The sequence below is a fragment of the Brassica napus genome, chromosome C9 (genome assembly GCF_020379485.1).
Source record: "Brassica napus cultivar Da-Ae chromosome C9, Da-Ae, whole genome shotgun sequence".
Lineage (NCBI taxonomy): Eukaryota > Viridiplantae > Streptophyta > Magnoliopsida > Brassicales > Brassicaceae > Brassica > Brassica napus.
Window position 1 is genome coordinate 9,579,004 of NC_063452.1, and position 23,855 is coordinate 9,602,858.

The following is a 23,855-nucleotide window of genomic DNA, read 5'->3' on the forward strand; positions in this document are numbered from 1 at the left end:
AATTTTAAAAATAAAAAATAAATATTAAAAATTTCAAAATAAAAATGAGCTATTTTTGTTATTTTCTTCTTTGAAAACTATTTTTGTGACAAAATTTTTTAAAAAAAAATTATTTGAGAGAATTGTGCATTTTAAATTTGATTTACATATTGTGTAACATATTGTGTAAGGGCAAATGTCCAAAATAACACCTTTCTAAGTTTATATCACAAAAATAGCACTCAAAAACTAAAATGACCAAAATAGCACATTTCTAAGTTTATATCTTATCCCCAAAACCTCATTTCTCAATTCTAAACCCTAAACCCTAAACTCTAAACCCTAAACCCTAAACTCTAAACCCTAAACCCTAAACTCTAAACCCTAAACCCTAAATTCTAAACCCTAAACCCTAAACCCTAAACCCTAAACCCTAAACCCTAAACCCTAAACCCTAAACCCTAAATCCTAAACCCCACCCTTTAACTCTAAACCCTAAATTTGTGACTTTTGATAAAACATTAAGTGCTATTTTTGTGACTTTTGACTTTAAGTGCTAGTTTGTGAACAAAAACTTGATTTAGTGCTATTTTTGTCTTTTTCTCATTGCGTAACTATAGCACTGTTTTGACATATGTATTATTCCACGTTACTAATTGTATTTATTGCAAATCCAATCCTTTTTTAATTCCATAACAAAATATTATGTTATTGTATGATGATATACTTAATACTGTATATGATAACAAATTCAAGTTGAACTAAACCATAATCGAGTCTAATTAAACCAAACAGAAGCATAACCAAATTATTATTTTTGGACATAGCGAACATTTATAAAATCCTATATAATTGTGATAACGAAAATTTAATGAACCAGTAATGGTCTCATTTATAAATTCAGACTTCTTTTGCAACCAAAAGAAAAAAAAACGTAAGGTAACTGGTCTAAAATTGCATCTGACGAAGTTTATAAACACACGCGGTCTAATGGTGAGTATATAATACGATTAAGAGTATATCCAATTATAAAAGTACACGTCAGTTATTAAACTTATTAACGGGAGTATTATTAAAAAGAAAAATCATACTAATCTCTTTGACCAAAAAAAAAAAAAAAGCTTACTAATCTCTCTTCCTCAGAAAAGATAATTTTACTTCTGTTTTTGAACGGAAGAGACAGAGACTTCTTCTTCTTCATCGTCGTTGTCTTCTTCTTCTCCTTAGGTGTACAGAGTCGATACCTAACTTCATTTTACATAGAGAGAGAAATCAGAAGAAGAAACAAAATCGTGAAAAGGTGGAAACTTTTTTAAGAGCAAGAGATTGAAACTACACAGAAGGAAACGGTATATATGCGTGGCTAGATATCGATTAATCGATACGTATACTCCTGGAGTGTCTCTTTGAGTGTGTATATCTCTCTCAGTTGTTCTTCGCTGAAAGTCGGGATCTTTAGGCAGAAACAAACAAGCTGTGTGATCCGACGTCGTTTAAAAGTTTTGATCCAGGTTCCATATATTCTCTTGTTTTAAATAGAAGATCAGATTTGGTTTTAGATTTGGAAACTGTAATTGAAAAATATATATATTCTAGGATTTGAGAAGCAAACATTTGTGGAAACTATTGACTGACATGTTTGCCCCTTAAAGCAATGAGCTTGAATGATTGATTGTCTACTAGAAGCTGTGACGATGGTTTTGACTTTTCTTGGTTTGGATATAGCATGGACTTTGTTCCCTTTGGTACTAATTTGAATTTTTCAATGTATCTTCTTCACCATCTTTGATTCTTTTTCCATCTTTCTGTTGGATTAAGTCACCTGTTATGCTTATTTTATCTGTAAAAATGGAAACTTAGTGAAAAAGGGTTAAGCTTTTGATATGATTCATTTCATATGTATGGCATTCTTTCTTTGTGTTGGTCAGCTTGGGAAACTTTGAAGGATAAACTAAAGAGACTTATCTAAATTTAGTTCTTGTTCTGGTTTAGTTTTCAAAATTGCATCTTGTGCAGTTCCTCTTTTGTTTCCTTGTATGTTTTGTCTCTATGGATTTCTGATATTTAAAATGTTTTATTTGTGAAGCTTGTTTGAAGCGTTGTGCAGTGGGTTAAAGAATATCTGAGGTTGAGGTGTTGCAGTATGCAATAAAGCTTTTTGATTTTTTTATGAGATGAAGGCAGTTAAAGGGTGGCTTCTAGGCAGAACAAGTTATACGCAGTCTTTGCCTGGTGCTCGCCACCACCGTTCTCCTACGAAGAAACCAGTATGGATCATCGCAGTGGTTTCTCTGATAACAATGTTTGTAATCGGTGCTTACATGTTCCCTCATCACCGCAACTCCGCTTGTTATATGTTTTCATCTAATGGATGCAAGGCCCTTACTGATTGGCTTCCACCCTCGCCGAGGGAGTTTTCTGATGACGAGATCGCAGCTCGTGTAGTGATTAGCGAAATGTTGAGTTCCCCTCGTGTCATCAAAAAGACTTCTAAGATTGCATTTATGTTCCTAACACCTGGTACTTTGCCTTTTGAAAAGCTATGGGACCTCTTTTTCGAGGTAAAAACTTCATCAACTGTGTCATATGTTTTGCTTCTGTCTGAGAACATACTGTCGCTATTGTACTTTTATTACCTCTTCACAGGGTCATGAGGGGAAATTCTCAGTGTATATCCATGCATCAAAGGATACGCCGGTTCACACCAGTCGTTACTTTCTTAACCGTGAAATTAGAAGTGATGAGGTCTGTCTCTGATGCCTCTATATGTGGATATCATGTCATTACATCTCTCTAATTGGTCATAAAAAGAAACATTATAGGTGGTGTGTGTGTGTCATGGTTCTGTAGTAATTTTCATGACTGTGGTAATAGAATCATATGTATATGTTTTTCTGAAGGTGATCTGGGGTAGAATATCAATGATTGATGCCGAGAGACGTTTGTTGACCAATGCTCTAAGAGATCCTGAAAATCAGCAATTTGTTTTACTCTCTGATAGGTAATCTCTCCCAGACACTTTACTTCTCTTATTACTGAGTATTCTGAGGTTGCCATAACCAACTTGAGAGTGTTTCTTGGTTTTTGCAGTTGTGTGCCACTTAGAAGTTTTGAATACATGTACAACTATATGATGTACAGCAATGTCAGCAATGTTGATTGGTAAACTCATCTGTTCAAGTTGATGAGATATATCTTCCTGGCTTCTCTATGGTAATATATGATTTTATCTTACTCTTCAGCTTTGACGATCCTGGTCCACATGGAACCGGCAGGCATATGGATCACATGCTGCCGGAAATTCCAAAGGAAGATTTTCGAAAGGGTGCACAGGTAAAAGAAACTTATCTAGTAATATGCTTGTATCATACTCTGAAAACACATGCGAGATCGCTAACATACTCAAATATAAGGAATCGTTTTTGTGTCATTGTTGGAGCTTGGAACTTGTCTATACGACAGAAGGCTCTTAAGTAGAGCTATGTTTGCTTATACATGCAATAGCATGTATGCACCATCTAGTGATGAATTGGTAGTACCACATAGTACTAATATCATCAGTTAAACACATTTGATCGGCATATTTGGTTTCATTCGTCTTCATTGAGAAGCATTTTGATCAAGTTTAACAAGTTTTCATGGCTTAGTCAACTCTATCTCTGTATCCGTGCAGTGGTTCTCAATGAAGCGTCAGCATGCTGTAATAACTGTGGCAGACAGTCTTTACTACTCAAAGTTCCGGGACTACTGTCGGGTGAGTATGACCTAAGCCGCAGAATAGATGCTTTTGAATCTCTTTTCTCTATTTTATGGAAGGCATTGCTATTTAGATCTATGAAAAATAGCCACACATTGATGTTAAGGCCTTGTTTTTTTTTTTTAATTCAGCCAGGTGTAGAGAGCAACAAGAACTGCATAGCGGACGAACACTACTTGCCAACATTCTTCCATGTGAGAATCCATTTTGATTCTATAACTAAAATGAAAGTGTTTCACTTTCTCATGCTTTCTTTATCCGTATTGGTGTGATAAATCTCTCAGATGCTTGATCCTGGTGGCATTGCTAACTGGACTGTAACATATGTTGATTGGTCTGAGAAAAAGTGGCATCCAAGAACATACATGCCCAACGATGTCACGCACGAGTTACTGAAGAACCTCACGGTATTGTCACTAAATTGCTACGATCTCTTAAAACTCTTCCTTTGCTTGCTTCCATTAGGATAATCAATTGGTATACCTTTTCATCCATTTGCAGTCCATTGATGCAGTTTCACGTGTAACAAGTGAGGGAACGGTACACGCTTCAAAACCAATTCATCTCCACTTGTAACCAGTTGTAAATCTACCTCTACCTTCATTATAACTCTCATGTCTATTTTCTTATGTCTGCAAAACTCAGGGTGAAGTAACATGGACACCATGCATGTGGAACGGAATCAAAAGACCTTGCTATCTCTTTGGAAGGAAATTCCACGCAGCTACTCTCAACAAACTGATCGACCTCTTTTCAAACTACACAAGCATGGCATAGACCTCAACAAGGCGTTTTGATTGATCGATGAAACGCAAAGCAAAAGAAGGTATTCTTTTCGACTGGGATTCTTTGGCCAACGTCCCATTACATTCTAAGGAACCAAGTTTTAAATTTGAGGAACTACCATGGAATCCTTAGAAGATGTAACTTGCTGCAAAGTCCTTTTAAGAGGAGAGAATCATTGAGATTTTTGAGAAGCATAGGAAGTGTTTGGTGTATTTCATCTGGTTGGGGACGTTGAGACATTTTGAACTCATCTGTTTTCACTACATCTCGTTGTTATTTATAAAAATCTTAGCAGAGTGCTTTCTGTGTTATACAATTTTCAGTTGAGGATCTGATCATATACCTCAGGGATTGAAACTCCGAAGGTGGAGTTTCTATATCAAAAACTAATCATACAAATTGCTATTAAGCATTCTCCTTTTTCAGACAGAATTCTCTAGAGCTACATTCTTATTACTGCATATTACAAAAAAATATTACAAACACAAACAACATTTGTTCAGTGCCGATGTCCCAGAGCCACCACCGGAATCCTCACTTTATGCCCACGGCTACCTTTCAACTTCACCTCTCCAAAGCTGTACACTCCAGAAACCGATCTCACGGTCAGAGTAACTGAGAAAATTCTAGAAGCGCCAGGTCTGAGAGTCATTGCTGGTGGGTTCACTTCAATGGCAGTAGAAGGCTGCATCCTAGCTGTTATTGTGTATGTTTCTTCTACCTCTGCCACATTCGTCACTCTCCTTGTCACCGTCTGAGTCCCCACAAGGTGAGAAATGGCGATGGATGCTGCATTGAAGTTTGAAGGATGTTTCATATCATAGTTGCAGGGCGTGTTGGTGTAGTTTCTTATCTCGTGGGCATCGATCCCCGGTGTTGTGCACAAGAATCCTAGATAGTCCTCATAACCTTTACAAGAGAAAATCAATCAGTCCTATTGACCAGAGAGATCAAAGATCTTTGTACATCTGCAAAACAGAGAAACGGTACCTGCATCAAAGACAAGGCCAGGATCTAGAGCAGCATGTGGATTGACATGACCACTTCCGTAATCAAAAGGAGTGGCTTTAACAAGCGTCACAGCTTCTGTGTCTGAATATTGCTGTGCCTGGAGAAGCCTTCCTGCTCTATCTATAACTGTTGAGGTTGTCATCAAAGCTGATTTGATAGCAGCTGGGCTCCATTGAGGATACTTCTGCTTCACAAGTGCAGCTATCCCAGCTATGTGTGGTGCAGCCATGCTGGTTCCTGATATTAGCGCAAATCCTTCGCCTGCTCAATACACCCCAAAGTAAGAAACTCTCAAAAGAACCTCCACATGTTTAGATGCTTACTTACCAACATAGTTAGGCTCGTCTGTTCCGTTTGGACACCAAGCAGCCCATATAAGATAACCGGGTGCAAGAATATCCGGTTTAAGAAGATCAGCATCTTGAAAACTGAAATCTTTGGTGTTAGGACCTCTAGCTGAGAACAACGCCACTTGAGGTGCTGATTTGTGATAAACAGGTGCTAAACCATCTCCAATGCTTCCCTCAGCTTTAAAGCTTTTCACTCGCCCAGTCCAGTCTCTTGTTGTACTGACATTGTAGTAATCAATCAAATCCTAAAGATGCAAAACACAAAGCTTTTCAAGATTCTGACAAAACTAGGCTGAGAGTTAAGTGAAAAACAATGAATCTCTCATATTACCATTGACTTAGACACATCTGTGATCAAGATTCCTGGAACTGCAGAAGGAACAGGATCGAACTTTGTCCCTGGAGAAACATTTTCAACAACAAGAACGAAACCAGCAGCTCCTAAATGCTTCACTGTCGCAACAACTTTCTTGATGGAAGCTGTACCAACAACGAAGTTGAAAGAGTACCCACAGAGAAGGATCTTTCCTTCAACAAGTTTCTTGTTAAAGACTTCTGGTCTCTGGCAATCAGATGGATTGTACTTTGACGCAGATGAATCAAGCAGAACATCGTTTGCGGAGACCAGTGTGTACAACCGATGAGGCCGAGTTGATGCTGCAGAGAATACATAAACATTTCATCAAAACAGAAACTTGTTATTATAAGCCAAATGTTAACATAACATTTGTTTTTGTTCTTACGTGATAATCCCAGCCCAGCTAGCATTTTTCCATTTCCAAGTGTAAGATGGTTTTTGTATCTGCGGTCATCAATTGCAGCAGCGACGGTAGTTATCCAGGGGCTATACGAAACCAAAGTTTTTGGAAATGGGCCTCCGTTTCCAGCAGCTTGAGCGACGAAAACGCCAGCTTTCACAGCTCCAAGAAGTGTGGCGTCGAATGGATTCAAGAACGTAGTCTTGGTAGTGGTTGGAGGACTGTTGGGACCAACAGAGAGACTCAGGATATCTACTCCATCATGAACAGCCTGCTCATCATGAAGATCTCTAAATTAATATCAACCAAGGCATTGTTTATGAAAAAATAGCATTTAGAAGGGTTACTTGACTCATGTTGCTGAATAAATCATTAATACTAAGCTGAACTATGTTCCATGATACCATGTGATGAATCCATTCTAACTTGTGCTAAGTTCTTACTCTTACCTGATCAATTGCAGCAACTACATCAGCCACAAAGCCTCCGAAAAGCCGGTAAAGAGCCTTGTAAACAGCAATCCTGAAAGACATTAGCCTTTTAGCTTATGAAGCAAAAGAAAACAAACTTTCATTTGCACTAAGTATCCATCTACCTTGCACGTGGAGCCATCCCACTTGCTCTTCCAAATTCATAACCGTGCATTCTCAACGGAATACCATTATTCCCAGCAGCAATAGCTGCTGTATGACTGAGACAATAATCAGAATTGCTTAGTACAGTGAAAGGCTTTTGAGTACAATACTAGGAGACTATAAAGGCCATAGAGACGAACCTTCCATGCCCATCACCATCCATTGGCGATGCATAGTCAATATTTGGGTTAAATGCACCAGCCGCTTTAGCAGCTTCAGCGAAGTGTTGGGCTCCAACAATCTTCCTGTTGCAGAAGCTCTTCTTGGTATGAGGATCTTCTTCACACTTCCCCTTGTAGTGATGAAGAGGTCCATAAGGTAATCTATGGTGAGATGCAAAACTGGGGTGATGAGGATAAATCCCAGAGTCAACAAAACCGATAACAATATCTTCTCCTGCTCTCTCAAAGCCACCACCTGTAGGCCACACATCCGTTGGAAGTCCCAGAAACTCTGGTGTATGTGTGGTGAGTCTCCTCACTTTCCAGTCTTTGTTTACAGATTTGATACCTGGGGTGCGACGTAGTGTTTCTGCCTAGCAAACGTAGTGGATTAGTGCAAGGGAACATAGAATGATCTCAAAATCTAATTTTTTTTTTTTACCTGCTCAGGAGAAACATGTACTGCAAATCCATTTATGAGGTGTTTATAGCTGTAAAGCTTTTTGTATGACCCTTCCTGAAAGAGCATTCCAAGGATCATATCGTGCTTCCTCTCTAAGTGACGAGCATACGATGTCACCAATTCACTGAAAGAAAAATAACATATGACCCTTCTTCTTTAATCATATATCCAAATGAAAGAAGAGAAACTATCTATCTAAGTTACCTTGATGTATCAATCTTCTCATCAGATTCGACAGCAGTTGCTTCATAACCATTTTCTCCACCTTTGTAACTTATGATTGGATCTCCTTCTATAGTCACAATGTAAACATCTGCTGTCACAGTAACAAGAAGCGCCGAAACGACAAAAAATATCATCCCCATATCCATACTGGTTCGCACAAAATGAAGCTCCAACTTTTAATTTGCTGTAGAATCAAAATCAAATGAATGCATTAGCATCCTATCAAATGGAAACTATCGGTTCACTCCAACCACATAGATATTGAAAAAGAATGACATTAATCATCTAATCTCATACACTCTTCTCAGAGAGATAGTCCAAAAGGACCAACCTTTCACAAGAATCATCTCAAGAACATCAAAACTGAAAATCCAGTGATAAATTGTAGCTAAAACCACCAAACAAAAGAACAAGGAAAGAGATTCATCTTTCTGGATGTTTCACTTGTCAGAGAATCAAACACATAAAAGAGCATTAGCATATCCAACCAACCCAAAGGTAAAAAACTTGAAATCTAAACCACAGCTTGAAGACAAAGAACCTAGAAGTGTATAGTACTTACTCTAGAGAAATCTGCCTAAGCACAATAATCAAATAAAGAAAGTTCAGCTCCACCATATGCCATTTATATAAGAGAAGAAAAAGCTAGAAACTGAAAAACAGTAAGTACAGTATAACAACTATTGCTCTTCAATTAATGAGACAAACAAAGAAGAGGAAAATAGAAGAAAGAATCTTTTGCCTCTCAAGCCTACATTTTCTTTTGTGTAAAAAATTAAAATCATCAAATCAAAAAAATATCAAGACTAAGTAAGAATAATACACACTTTCACAAACCATCCAAGTAAGAATAATACACACTTTCACAAACCATCCAAGCAAAGTATAAAACCCGGACGAAATAGAAAGAAAAAAAAAGTGTATACCTTTATGCTTAGAAACTGTAGCTTGAACAGAGTAAAATCCAAAAAAGGCAATAATGTGTACGAACTTACATTTGCTTCACGAGACGAATCCAGACGCAGCAATCAGACAAAACACACACACAAAAGTAGCTTTTTTGAGACGAAAGGTTATAACTTTATTATTCACTACATTTGCAGAAAGAACAAACCCACAGAAGAAACTGATTCAGATCTTTTAATAGAGTGGTTATGATTCTGGGTTTTCTTGGTAGAAGAGAGATCTACCAAAGGATCAAAATGAGACACGGGAGTTCAGTAAAAAAAAACAAAAGAGTTACTGTGATTTAGTGATGAATGGAGGAGGGAGTGTTTGTTGCTTTGTGTGGGGTAGAAATGGAGAAGAAAAGGTTTTAATTTTTCTTGATATTGCTTTATAAAAAATAAAGGCGTTATTAAGGAGACAACGGAGCGAAGATGATGGCGACTAATATTAATTGTTATGTTTTAAGAAGTGTTTATGGATTTAACAGAAAAATCCAATTTTTTGGTTTAGTAGTGGATTTTACATAAATATCCGATTGTCCGAAGGTGGGGAGGAAGGAGACTGACCATTCGCGCGCGAGATTTACTGTCAGTTTGTAGTTAAATGACTATTTACCCCTCAAAAGTAGATGTGTGAAAACACATGTTTTGTGTTTAATTCAGTGAATGTTATGTGGATTTATTATCTGTACCAAAATATTCAGGATGATTTTCAGAAAATTAATGATTTACTGTTTCATGTCATTAGTGGTGCAATAGTTATTTCACCTTTTACATTTATAAAGTATTTTAAAAAGGTATCTTTTTACCTGAAAAATATTAGCTTTGGCAATCCATACAGAATTATGATGTGGCCTAAACAAACTTAAATTGGAAGATTGTTGATAACAAAAAAAAAAGAAGTTTGAGAGAGAAACATTGAAAAGTGCAAAGAGAAAATTATAGTGTATATATATTGTTGACTTAAATTGGTTACAGCCTTATTACAGGTAAAAAGTTGAATATATTTTTTGCTTGAAAAAAGAGTTAAATATTAAATTCATAATTAGAGGGCCAGTGTTATATAACTCAATAATGATGTTTGTTTTCAATCATAAACGTGTCTTTATTCGAAAAGGCATAATGAAACCGTAAAATTTACAATAAATAGCTTAAGGGAGACTACTCAACGATTTGGAAATTCATACTGAAATCTAAAGTTGGGATTTGATCATTATTTGAGATGACTACGGGTTTCGTATCTTTTATTTTTAATAAGTTATTACAAATTGTTTTCTGATCCATTTAGTGACGATAATGTATTATTTTGTTTTGAAACTGCTTAGGTCAAAGAGGAATAATATAAGTGGTTTCACTGATCGGTTCAATATAGAATAAATAGATGATAGTTGCAATAAAGTAAATATAGTTGAAATTAAAACATAAAGTAAAGTAGTTGTTCCAAAAGGAAAACATGTAAATACATGTGTTTGTTTTGTGATTATGTTGTTTGATTCTTTGATATTTATGTTATTCACATGTGTATTTTGTTTTGCTGATATTGTTTTTTTAAATTTTATTTAAAATTTTTATGTGTTACAATTATTTCTATATTTATTTGGTTTATTTTAAACTTTCTGCAACCCTTGGTTCTCAAATTATCTCATTTTGATTAATAGTAACATAATTTCTTGTTTTATTTGGTTGATCATTTACAAATATACAGAAGTTAAAATGATATTTATGTGTATTTTTAAGTACTGTCTATTTGTTATTTTTCCTCATGTTTTCCTTCTCATATTATTTTATATTGTGTTTATTTTAAATTATTAGTAATATATGTGTTTTGATTTAAGACGTACCTCTTTATTCATTGAATGCGAAAGATGGGTAGGTTTAAATATTTGATTGAATAAAATAATATAATATTTTTTTTTTGTTTCATTCTTCGTTTTATAATCTTTCTAAGGTTTTCCGCATTTTTGAGCAAATATATTCTTTCATTTTGTTTTTTTTTCTTAACTTTTTTTTTTAAATCGGGTTTAATTATATTTATATATTATTGTGGTTTTCCATAGATTTTTTGTTAATTTCTTACATAAATGATGACAAAAAATGAAAAAGAAAAAATTCCATGTGATATTCTTTTTTATTAAAAAATTGTTTACCTTGTTTTGATGTAACTTGAAAATAATATATTAATTAAATTGATTGACAGACTTTTATGATTTCTTCCTATTTATTCTTGAAATTTATACATTTTAGGTTCTATTATGGTATTGGCATTTGTTATATATTTTATCTAATTTTAATTTTTTTATTTGTTATTTTGATAATTTATAAGAGAAATTCTCTCAAATAGCTCTTTTTAACTTTTTGTTACAAAAATAGCCATAAAAAAAGAAAATAACCAAAATAGCCCATTTTTATTATGAGAATTTTAATTTAATTTTTTAATTTTTTTAAATTTGAAACGCTACCCAAAACTCCACCCGTTAACTCTAAACCCTAAGTCTAGATTAGTTAACCCTAGGGTAAAAATACATTTTTATCCTTTAATAAAACTTATTTTGGTCATTTTCTTCATTGAGAGACTATTTTTGTGACAAAAACTTAAAAATAGCTATCTTAGAGAATTTCTCAATTTTTTAAATAAGAAATAGAATAGAGGTGGAAATACTCTAAATGTATAAAATCATTTATAGTTAATACCAATATTTTATAAATAAAAATCTATACTAAATTTGAAATTAATTTTCTTTTAATTATTATGAGAGTCGACATATTGATATTAATTCTCTATTTATCTTGATAAATATGATTTTGTATGTCTTGACATAATTGTAGTCCTAACTATCATCAATTCTGGTATGTTAGGCTTCACATGAAAATGTAGTAATCTTCTGAAAACCATTTTTCTATCTCGCATTTAGTTACTATAGTCGCTGATTTATTATCATAATTTTTATTTATGAAAATGGGAGCATAATCGTACAATGAAATCGTATAATACCAATAAGTAGTGAGACGATTAGCTTAATATTTTATTCGGGTGAATACTGATAAGTAACTAATGCTGGTTGATGCGCTGAAAGTGAAGCTGGCATGGCATTGTGTAAAGGTGGTACAGTTGGTTGATCGTTAGAATCAGTTACTACATATTATACAATTATACAATGTACTCATCTTTAAAAGAAATGATCCATTCCTCTTTTTCTTTTTTCTTTTTTTTTGAACACACCCATACCATATATTAAACTTGCAGCCCAACTAAGAGTAGCTGGTGGTATCCAAATACAATGCTGATTTAGCGAGTGAATCAGCTAAGGAGTTTAAGTTTCTAGAGACATAAGAAAAGGTAATACAATCAAAGGAAAGGGATAGATGCTCGATGTCCCGGGAGATTCCGTAGAGATCTTTCGGGTGATTCTTCGAGTTGATAAGAGCAACAACTTGACAATCTGTTTTAATCCAGATTCTTGTGAAACCGGCCTCTAGGGCATTTAGAAGAGCCGACCTGATAGCTAGCGCCTCCGCTACTAAGGCTGAAGATGTATTCTCAAAAGACGCCGTCCCCTGGTGCAGTTGGTTGTCCTGCTGTAAGATGAAGATCCAGCCACATCCTGCTCTAGATGAGGTAGCATACCAAGCTGCATCAGTAAAACAGAGAATACTTGCAGGGTCTATGGGTTGGATCGGAGCATGTGTTAGTGCATGTCGCTGCGGTATGATGGATGCTTGAGCTTGGTGCCATTCTCTTGCGTTTCGAATGGCCTTAGTGGGGATCTCCACAGGCGTCGAATCTCTGTTCTCGAAGATGTAGAGGTTTCTTGCTGTCCATATGCCCCAAACGATCCATGGAAAGATGTCTTCGGCCAGTCCCCACGGTGGTAGCATGATACCTGAGACCGACGCCAAGAGAGCTGCACTAAAGGAGTCACAGTTCGCTGGGTTGAAATTTGAGGACCAAATCGTGTTACTCCATATATGTCTCGTATGGGAGCAGTGGAGGAAGATGTGTTCTGCAGTTTCTAACTCACCGCGATACCTGCATTCCACATTAGCCATAAGGCCGCGCTTTGCCAGGTTCTCTCCTAGGGCCAAGGCCTGTTGGACTACCTTCCATAAGAACAACTGTAGGTTTGGCGAGGTCTTTCGATTCCAAATTGCTTTAAAGGTCCGCTGGTGTTCAACTGTTGCATCTGCTTCAGCTGCTGTTGCTGCATAATAGCCAGACTTGGCTGAGTACACTCCTGATTTGGAAGCCAACCACATGTAGGAATCAGTCGTCCCTGTGACACTCGGTTTGATGCGCAATATCTCTGGTACGTGTTGGGGAAGGATGTCCATTACTTTTGGTAGATTCCATTCCAAAGTTCCTCTGCAAAGGAGATCTGTGACGTAAAGATCTTGGTGTTGCTCCTGCATAGGGCCAACTGGTCTCACCGGTTTGTCCATACTTAGCCAAGGGTCTTTCCACACCCGTGTAGTTTCTCCATCTCCAATGGCTATGCTCAGATTGGTTACAAGCAGATCTCTCCCCACCAGGATCCCTCTCCATTCATGTGAGGCAGTCTTCGGTGCATCTACTTGTAGGAAGGGGGCTTTACTACAATATTTGCCTCGTAAAACTCTTGACAATAAGCACTCCGGCTTCGTGATGATCCTCGAGGCCTGCTTGGCTAGCAGGGCCTTGTTAAAGGCTTGGATATCTCTGATTCCTAAACCTCCCAGTGCCTTTGGGGCGGTAATTCTATCCCAAGCTACCCAACACATCTTTTTCTTCTCCGGAGACGAGTCCCACCAGAATCTCGTAAGAGCGGACTGAATTCGAGTACACAAGCTTACTGGTAGGAGAAAGCAAGTCATGGCAAAGGACAGCATTGCATTGAGTACCGCCTTTAACATGATAAGTTTACCCGCACTCGAGAGGTGTTTAGATGCCCAACTCGCGCCTTTGATCTTGATCCGGTCCACTATACTTGTGAACAGATCTTTCTTTCGTCGGCCGAAATGTTCCGGGAGTCCTAAGTATTTTCCTACTCCGCCTTCTTGTGAAATCTCGAGGTGTGATTTAACACGTTCCCGTATTACCTGCGGGGTCTTTGCTGAGAAGGAGATCGAAGATTTATCAGTGTTGATTAGCTGACCGGAGGATGTTTTATACTGTTGTAGAATCTTCATCAATGAGGCGCAGCTCTGCTCTTCCGTGTCCATGAAAAACATGGTGTCATCAGCGAATAAAAGATGGTTCAATTGCGGAGCCAAAGTGGCCACTTTCAGACCCGAGAGGTGTCCACTGCCTTGAGCTCACCTGCACAGTCCGGACAGTACCTCTCCACATAAAATGAATATATATGGAGATAGAGGGCCTCCTTGCCGGATTCCACGTGATGGGATCACATTTTCATGTACTGAATCATTGACAAGGAAAGAGTACGAGACGGAACTCACACACTGCATAATCAAGTTCACAAAGGTGCTTGCGAACCCAAACCTTTCTAGGACTGTTTCAATGAAGTGCCATTCAAGTCTGTCGTAGGCTTTACTCATATCAGTCTTTACTGCCATAGAGCAATGAATTTCCGCCTCCGATGTCTTACGTGTATGGAGGATCTCATGGGTGATGAGTATATTGTCGGATATAGCTCTCCCGGGTACGAATGCCGACTGTGTCTCTGAGATGATATCTTGGAGTATAGGCTTGAGTCTGAGAGAGAGAATCTTTGTGATGATCTTGTACGAGACGTTACACAGGGCTATTGGGTGGTACTCGGACACCAATTTAGCCCCTGTGACTTTAGGTATCAACCGAACATGCGTAGAGTTTGAAGCAGGCGACATATATCCGGTTCTGAAAAAACTTTGTATCTCCAAAATCAAGGCAGGTCCGATTGTGCTCCAGTTGGAGTGGAAGAAGCTGGCTGAGAAGTCATCCGGGCCTGGTGCTTTATCCGAATGAACGAGGAACAGGGTGTTTTTGATCTCAGGTCCCTCAGGTATCGATGTGATTCTATCATTTGTTGAGGCAGATATGCATGGAGTGATGGCCGATGCAACAATTGCTCTCGACTCAGTAGAAATTTCGCTTGTAATGACGGATGAGTAAATATCAGAGAAGTAGAGGCTAATCTGGCTAGCAATTTGATCTTCTTCATAGTATGCTGTACCATCTTGATCTTCTATTACCGTCATACGGTTTCGAGCTTGTCGTCCTTTAGCTATAGCGTGGAAGTAGCTCGAATTCTTGTCCCCTAATGATAGCCACATAACTCTGCTCAGCTGTCGCCAAAAATCTTCCTCTGCTTTGTAGGCCATTCTTAGCTTCACGTTGAGGGAAGCAATGAGATTCTCATCACCTTGCGGGTTAGTCAATTCTGTTTCCAGCTCTTGTTTTAGCTTGCTAATCTCCTCCTTGCTATTGAAATATTGTTCGCGAGACCAATCTGAGATAGCTCTTCGGCACATAGCCAGTCGGGTGTCCACCGAGGCTGCTGTATTGGAGTTCCAAATCTCGGTGATTAAGTTCCTCACATCAATGTTGTCTCGAAGTCTCCGATCATACCGGAAGAGACGCCCTTTGAGTCGTTTTGCTGAGTCGAAATCGGTGATCAACGGTCTATGATCCGAGCTCTCAAAGTTGAGATATTGACATCGTCCAGTCGGGAATCTATCAGACTAGGCCGGATTAACCACTGATCTATCCAGTCTGCAGTAAACCATATAGTTTCGTCGTTTGCCTCTCCACGACAAGCTGTTACCCGAGTGTTTGAGGTCGAACAAATCACAGCTAGCGAGCATGTTTCGGAAGGCTCCAAAAGTACCTTCTGCCCTTTCCGGTCCCCCTGATTTCTCACTATTGTCGACAATTTCGTTGAAGTCACCGGTTAGAAGCCATGCCTCGTTTCGTAGGAGTGATAGTTCAATCAGATAGTTCCATATGATACTTCTATGCGGTACTTCCGGTTCTCCATACACAAAGGTAACAAAGACAGTACCTCCTTTATGAGTAATAATAGTGTCTATTACATTCTTTGAAGAAGATTAAACACGAAGGTCGATATCTTGTCTCCAATAAAAGGCGAGTCCTCCACTGTTAGGTCTCTCCGAGGGAACTAAAAAGTGTTGATCCGTATCCATGAACTCAAGTTCTTTAAGCACAAATGAATTAGGATTCTTGGTCTCCATGAGGAAAATGATATCTAGGGATGCTTGGCGTCGCAGCTCCCTAATATGCTAGACTGTCGTGGGGTTCCCCAACCCACGGCAGTTCCAGCTCAACATTGCTAAGGAAGATCGGGAGTTAGCCGAGGAAAATCCGTCTTTTTCCTCGAGCTTGCCGGTATCAACACTATTGGTGGTGTAGTGGCTGATGCGGCTGATACGGCTTGTTGAGTAGTCCGTCTTGTTCCAGCACGTGAGGTTCCACCTCGTGAGGTTACCCCCGGTGATCCTTGAAGTCGAGCTAAGTTTCTCTTCTTTGAGCCCATGCCGGAGTAGGTTTTTGGGCTTACCCTAACAGTAGCTCTCCTTTCACTAGGCTTAGGAAGGCGCCCGCGTTTCCTTGCTGGCCTGGCTGAGTTATCAGCTGATGTGTCTACCTGAGCTACTGCAATTGAGGTATCTGCTATTAGTAATGTCTCAGATCAGCCATTCCTGAAGATGTTGAAGCTTGAAGGATTCTTGTAGCTGCTTCTTCTACATCTCCATTCATCTCACTCTGCAGAACCCGTTGCTTTCTTGCTGCACTTTCCATAGGGTCAGGGCAGTTTATGTATTGCAGAGTAGCCTCTCTAATATCTTCCATCACCTCTTCTATTGTAGGTTGCTCATGACTAGGTGGGAAATCTACAGCTTCCAAGTTACGCCCAACTGATTGTCTTGGAGGCTGAAAAGGGGCACTTGGGGGGGGGGGGGTAACTTCCTGTTCAAGTAATGGTGATTTAGCTTTCCACTGGAGAACAGGGGATCTGCGCTTGCTTTCTCTGCTACTTCCATCTCCATGTCTATCTTCCTGGTTGTTATGTCGACGCCTCGTGTATGGAGAGGAGGAGTAGTTATAGGGGTTGCTATCTTTCTGCCTTTGTGTAGTGCGGGGATTATTCTGGTAGAATGAACTTGGTGCTAGCTTGTTGCGCGGTCCCGGGGGGTGCAAAGTAGTAGAGGAAATTCTATTACCAAAGGCTCGCCCGTGTCGGTCCAAGCGTTGTTGGAACGGCTTGGTGTGACGCTGAACTGGTTCTCTTGTTTCTCTAGCTTTTGGCTGAGGGGGTGTAGATGATCTTTTGTCCTTTAGTTGCTCTGAGACAAAATCCTCTGTTTGGGGGGGAACAATAGTGGTTCTCTCTGGACATTGGGATTGTAGATGAGAGAGACGGTAGCAGTTAGTACAATGGTTACCTAAGTTTTCATATTCCAATGAGATAATGCTTTCCTCTCCTGAATCGTAATCCATCGTTGCCTCCATTATCAATGGTTTGAGGCCATCTACTATCACTCGAACCCGAGCTAAAGTTTTGGTTACTTCGTACGTCTCCAGTTCTCCTAGTTCGAGCCCTATGTTGCGCACCACCTTTTCGTGCCAGTAGTGAAGAGGAATGCCTCTAAGCGAGATCCAGAAAGGGATCTGGGAAGGAAACGTTTGCGAGATAACCGGCTCCCATCTTTGGATTATAATCATCCACCTGCCATATTGATAGGGTCTGTTGTGGAGGGTGTCTCTTAAGTCTTCCTCTCTGTTGAAACGGAACTGGAAGCAGCCATTTCCTAGGTCCGAGCCTGAAGAAGCGTCCAAGATCCATTTTCTCGCAAGGTAAGGTAGAACAGCACTCATCCTTTGTTCCCTTGTATTTGTCAATCGTCCCACCAAGGTCAGAGAGTTCTCCTTGATTAGGTGTGTAGGATCAAAGTCGGGAGCTCGCATGCGGAGTCGTGGCGGTCCCAGAGCTGGAGGGTTACTAGCAAGGGATTTACCCTTTTCTGCTGCCGTATATCTTGTTGTCATCTTGCTGAAATACTCAAGGAGCAGAGTATTTATGTAATTCTTGTGGAGCTTTTGTGTTAGACCGTAGAAACTGGGAGTGACTTTGAATATGCCGAGTCGTAAGTGCTGTGTATGCTGATTGTAGACGAGCGAACCGGAGAATCCTGAAACGATGACTCGTGGAGGCTTTTGGTAGAGGAGTAACTGTCGACTCTACCCTTTCTTCAAAAGGTTCTGTGGTATGGAACTATGAAATTACGTCTCAGAAGCTTCTTTTCCATCTCACGAGTGTTTTGAGATCCAGAGGAAAAGCCTACACGGCCTCCGCCGCCGAAGTTCGCCGAGGATGGAGCAGAGGTGGTTTTGAGATTTGAAAACTTTCTAAAAGGGGAAACGTAACCGGGTTGGTAAGGGGGTCAGACAAAAGTCTGTTTAGTAACCATGATTAGAAAGGCAATAAACCAGAAAGATTAAAACCGTGGGAAAGTCAAACCAGCTCTACCAATACTGCCTCGAGAAAGTCGCCTGGGAGAGTTCTTTTTTTCTTGAAACGACTTTTACATACATGTAGAGGTTTTGGAAATGCATCAATGAGCTCCATCATCTATTCCCCCGTAAAACCAAATAAGAAGCAGATTTGAGGCAGTGACTCTGCAATCTGCACAAATGTATTTAAAGACAACAACGCAAAAGAACCATGATGCCGGAAACTGGAGGTCACATACTCTCAATGCTATTCAGGTCAAGTTATCTTAACTGTATCCCACAATGAACACATGTTCATATCTTATGTATAAAACATAATTTAGAGTTTCACCAAACAACGATATTAGTCTGGCATCAACTTGCAAGAGTCAGAGAGAGTTGTTTCGGTTTTCCTTATGAAGCTTCTATCTGCATTGCTAGAGGAATGTGGATCAATCAAAATTCGTAAAATAATTGAAAAGTGCATTTCTCAGAATGGTTTTGCCATTTTAACATTTCAAAATCAACGAAAAGATTTGTAACATTTTTCTTTTGTATTGTGTACTATAAACATTCTGAGTATATATGTTATTTATAACTATGGTTCTTCTGAGAAACATTAACATGTACTTCAACTTCACGATCAATGAAAAAATTCCAAAGCAATGTACATGCATCATCAACCTAACAGCAGAATACCTGCGAAGTCAATTAAGACTACATACTACCATGGATTCTCAAGTCCATTCAAGATCAATAATCATTTCCATTGTCTATACTTACAGAACCGAATGCAAACTTTTGGATTACCAGAAGTTGAATTTTATTATATTATTTTTTGTTGCATAATAACCGAAATAAAAGGTAGAGCGGTGAGGCTGTGTAGCATACCACAAATGGGCACAAGGTGGTGACGAATCAAAGAAGGGGAATGGCCACCTGCACAAACATATACCACACCTGTTATACTAATATGTTCATAGAATCATGTAAAGAAGGGTATATAGAATAATGACTGTTAGCGGAAGGGGATTCAAGCATGAACAATTCAAGAGATACAAAGATACCATCATCAAAGTCATCATTACTGTAATTATCACCATGTTTTACTGTTGTCTATGCATACAAACTCACCAGGGAGCTTAAGAAAGTTTTACCGAGGAGGAAAAAAGTGTTAAATGAGTGCTTAATCACAATGAACTACAATACATATATATATGTTTGGTCAGATTTAAGCATTTCAGAGACAACTTACAAATTGTGTGACAGTTTCTTGGGTTAAAACTTTAGAAAATCGAAACTGAAATCTTTGGATGTGATAAAAGGGTAAATAATGAACCATAACATACCATTTGTAAGTAATTCAGCTCCTGCACAAGTCTGCCATTTAAAAACATGTTTAGAGACAGGGAGAAACGTGAGCAGTGAGCACCTAACATATAGACCACAGAATACTTAAAACCAGGAAACATTTACTTGAAAAAGAATCTCATGGATGTAGCTCACTGTAGACACAATATCTGACGTGGAGACCTGTTGGGTCTCTCGTGTCCGTTAGAAGATTTAAACATTTTCGAGTTTTTGCCCTCCACGGGAGGGCTGTACAACCCTTGCTCTTCATTTACAATACTGACTTCGTTCCGACATCATTCACCAAATTTTAATATGTATATGGACACCAAGGCTTTGGGAAAACAGATTTATTTGACTGTTAAATTTTGCTCATTAATTAATATAATCAAACATCTTAGACCATTGCAAATGACTAAAGCATATAGTACCATGACAAATGGAAATTACGAAGTTGGAAAATCTCCAAACCTTAGCAAAGAGAAACCTGTTGAAACTGATCTTAGGTAAAACCAATCAATCGAAAAGAAAATTGAATGTTAAACTAATAAAAGTAAGCATCAATCATAAGAAACAGATATCAGAGAACCGAGCGTACCCCTCCAGGCGTAAAGTTAGCATAACACGCTGTGCCCCAGGTAGACGGTCCGTTATTGTGCTCCTTATTGCACGAAGGTCACCCATAACGTCTAACATATCATCGTATGTACCCAACATTAATCGTTATATGAGAAAGCAAACACTGAAAAAAAATCTGAATTAATACACGGAAGTTGTTTCCCGGTGTTTGCGAGCTCAAGTATCTGTTTATATGGTCGGAAGCGGAAATGTTCGGTCAGAATTATCCTCGTAGTGGTTGCTAACTTTTCAAAAGCAGTCTCCTCATTGAAACGAATGGAAAGTCTGTCACAATTATCCTCGTAGAAAGTCTGAATTTCGGGTTGCTGCGTATGACATCGAACCCACTTAAGGTGTACACCGAGCCTTCGGTTAAACGACCCCTAAACGTAAGTTGTATAGCCGCAGGAACAGACCCTTGGATATGCGTCGACTGTTCATATGAAGAAAAGGCAAAAATTAAGAACAGTTAACAAATCATGAAAGACTTATTACGTGATTATAAAATTTAAATAATTTTCTAAATATCAAGAGATTGAACCGAGAAGATAATTATATTAGTGGCAAAATATACTTACATGCTCATCAACCAATAACATCTCAACGCTCATCAGCTGTCCCCTTTTGTTGATGTTTTTCGCCTCCCAGAACCTCAAGAGACGGACCTCCGCCGTGTTGGAACATCCCCCAGCCTTCAAATCAGCAAGAACAGTGTATGAATTAGCCATCGGAATCAGTTGCTTGGAAATCGAATGTTTTGAGTTGGAGTTTGCATGATAGGAAGGTGAGGTATATATAGCTGGAGATCAAGGCAGTTTCAGAGTTAACGAAAAGGCTCACCGAAATCTTAATGAAAGAGGAGTGGATTAATCAAGGGAAAACGTAAAATAAATTACGGATTAAAGGATATATGAGACGTTAAGGGTAGGAAAGGGAGTGTGTTGTGTCGGTGAAACCTCGAAGGTCAAGAATCCCTGCAAGAAGAAGAACACAGAAGAACCCTAAATTTACGTTGGCTACAAACGACGCTGATCATCTGGGCTTAAATTGGACTATCTTTAAAACACACATTAAACCCACATCACAAACGAAGCCCAAAGCCAATTCACATCTTTATCACGCGTGAAATTCACTTACTTAACAAACGGACATAAAGCAACATAAAAAAAATCACGCGCAGGTTAAAGAATAACGTGTGAGATACACTGACCACCTACCGAGTCGACACGTGGCAACAAAGCTCCCCATTCCCTATCCCCCCTCCAGAGTGACGCAGACAGCCTAAAAAGACAGATACTTCAACTTTATAGTTATAGATTTCGATGTCTTTATGCAAATTTAGAAAATTCTTATTGCTTTTGTATCGAGATTTATAGAAATTTACATCAATATATGAGATTTGGAATTTGTATATAATTTTGAAATAACTCTATTATATTTATATAATTACAGTTTTAGTAAATAATAGAAAATGACATATAGTTTGTCACCGAAATTCATATAATTAAATACTACGCGACATCATGACATTTTGATTTTGTATATAGTTACAAAAAATGTCTCTGACACATCCGCAATCATTTGAAATTTTAATACTTATAGAAAAGTAACAAAATATTTAAAAATATTTTGAGAAATCGAGATTTCAATAACCTATCACTACAAGAAAACATCAAGGATTCTGAGGGAAAAAATCGTCGGAATTTCGTCGGAATATCGTTATTCCGACGCAATTCCGACGAAATACGTCGTCGGAAATAATTCCTCGGAATTTCTTTTTTCCTCTGAAATCCCTCGGAATTTTCCGACGGAATTCCGAGGAAATAAATTTCCGAGGAAATTCCGAGGATCCCTTGTTTGTCGGAAAAGTCCTCGGAATATACCGAGGTAGAACTTTGTCGGGATAATTCCTCGGAAGTTCATCGATCGATGCGTGTTTGGACATATATACATCGATCGATAGGAGTATACCGACGGACTTTTTCCTCGGTTTATTCCGAGGAACTGTTCCCTCGGTATATTCCGAGGGATCCGTTCCTCGGAATTTTCCGAGGGAGTTGTCCCTCGGAAAATTCCGAGGGAAATGTCCCTCGCTATATTTTTTAAAAAAAACGGATCGATCGATGCGTTTTTGTTCAAAAACGCATCGATCGATGTAGTGAAAAATATAATTAATTTCCTCGAAATGTAAAAAATATTAATTTTTTTGAAAAAATAAAATTTCTGAAATTTAAATTCGAAAATATGAAATTAAAAGTAAAATTGAAATCATACTAATTAATATTCAAAGTTTCACAAATAAAAATAAAACATTCCGAGATTGGGGAAAAAAAAACTACGGGTCTGGCACGTCCGGGAACACCTCGTTCGGGTACATCCTCTGCATCATCTCCATCATTTGCTGGTTCAGCCTCCTCTGTGCCTCATAGCCCGCCTGTTGAGCCGCCATCTGGGTCTCCAACAAAGATATTCGATCATCTTTGTCCTTCAACTGAGCCGTAAGTACTTCTGGATCAACAAAGGGCGGTGGTGCAGAAGAAGGAGGAACCGACCGGGTGCGACGACCCAAACCGAACAAACGTCCCTTCTTCTTTGGAACCGACTGAATAGAAAAAAGCCAAATTTAGAAATTTAAACCAAGAAATAAATGAATTGAACTTTAAAAAAAAAGAACTTACGGATTCAACGATTTCGTTGATTCGAAACCGGGACAAGTTGGTCGAAGCCGTCGAAGCGTCATCCTCGGTTTGAAGCTGAGACACTTCGTCTACCACCTGAGTTTGGACCAGGTCGACCACGTCCCTCACAAGACCGTCATCAATCTGGCCGGTCTTCTTGTTGGTATACGCCCTCCTCATTAGGGCGAGATCATCGACCGGCTCGCCATCATTTTCTTCCGCCTTGAAAAAAAACATAAAATTAAAGAAACATTAGAAATTAGAAGAAATGCACAATAAATTTAAATTCTGAAACTCAAATAATTGAAGAAAAAGCGGTTGAACTTACCATGCGATCTCCGAGAGTGGCAATAGATTGAGCACCCAAGTTATGCTTGTAGATGCCCTTCCCTTTACGGTCGCTCCTGCGGTTGGTGGAGTTGGTGGAAGAAGTTTCTTTCGTCTCCTCCTTATCCCAATGCGCACACAACTCCTTCCAGACCGTATCGTTCATCGACTTTGGGACCTTTTAATTAAAAAAAAAGAAAAAGTTTAATAAATTAAAAAATAGTTTAATAAATTAAAAAATTGTTTAATAAATTAAATCGAACCTTATTGATTTCCCACTTCTTCTTCCACTCGTGGATCTGCTTCCCATAGTTGTCCATTACTTTATGGACGAAGTGGTGATAGATAAAGAGCGTCTCATCGGAATTCCAGTTGAACTCTTG

The 23,855-nt window shown here is 38.6% G+C and overlaps 2 protein-coding genes across 5 annotated transcripts; one reads left to right on the forward strand and one right to left on the reverse strand.

The window, feature by feature from the left end:
• The first annotated feature begins 1,075 nt into the window (after positions 1 to 1,075).
• LOC106406138 (glycosyltransferase BC10) lies at positions 1,076 to 4,833 on the forward strand. Its single transcript, XM_013846740.3, has 11 exons — positions 1,076 to 1,490; positions 2,066 to 2,540; positions 2,626 to 2,724; positions 2,880 to 2,980; positions 3,070 to 3,141; positions 3,222 to 3,312; positions 3,653 to 3,733; positions 3,868 to 3,930; positions 4,021 to 4,143; positions 4,238 to 4,276; positions 4,382 to 4,833. The coding sequence occupies exons 2-11, from the start codon at positions 2,154 to 2,156 to the stop codon at positions 4,511 to 4,513; spliced, it is 1,188 nt and encodes a 395-aa protein (XP_013702194.1). The 5' UTR covers positions 1,076 to 1,490; positions 2,066 to 2,153; the 3' UTR covers positions 4,514 to 4,833.
• On the reverse strand, positions 4,777 to 9,450 carry LOC106406137 (subtilisin-like protease SBT2.5). 4 transcript variants are annotated; one of them, XM_013846737.3, is made up of 11 exons: positions 9,121 to 9,450; positions 8,105 to 8,309; positions 7,880 to 8,024; positions 7,417 to 7,811; positions 7,237 to 7,332; positions 7,091 to 7,163; positions 6,627 to 6,912; positions 6,215 to 6,540; positions 5,861 to 6,128; positions 5,513 to 5,794; positions 4,777 to 5,431 (listed from the first exon to the last, which is right to left on the reverse strand). In XM_013846737.3, exons 2-11 carry the CDS (start codon positions 8,269 to 8,271, stop codon positions 5,022 to 5,024), a joined length of 2,448 nt encoding a protein of 815 aa, XP_013702191.2. In that variant the 5' UTR covers positions 8,272 to 8,309; positions 9,121 to 9,450; the 3' UTR covers positions 4,777 to 5,021. The 4 variants fall into 4 exon arrangements, with proteins under 4 accessions (XP_013702191.2, XP_013702192.2, XP_013702193.2 ...); XM_013846738.3 differs by lacking the exon at positions 9,121 to 9,450 and adding an exon at positions 8,953 to 8,971; XM_013846739.3 differs by lacking the exon at positions 9,121 to 9,450 and adding an exon at positions 8,688 to 8,895.
• Between the last annotated feature and the right edge of the window lie 14,405 nt (positions 9,451 to 23,855).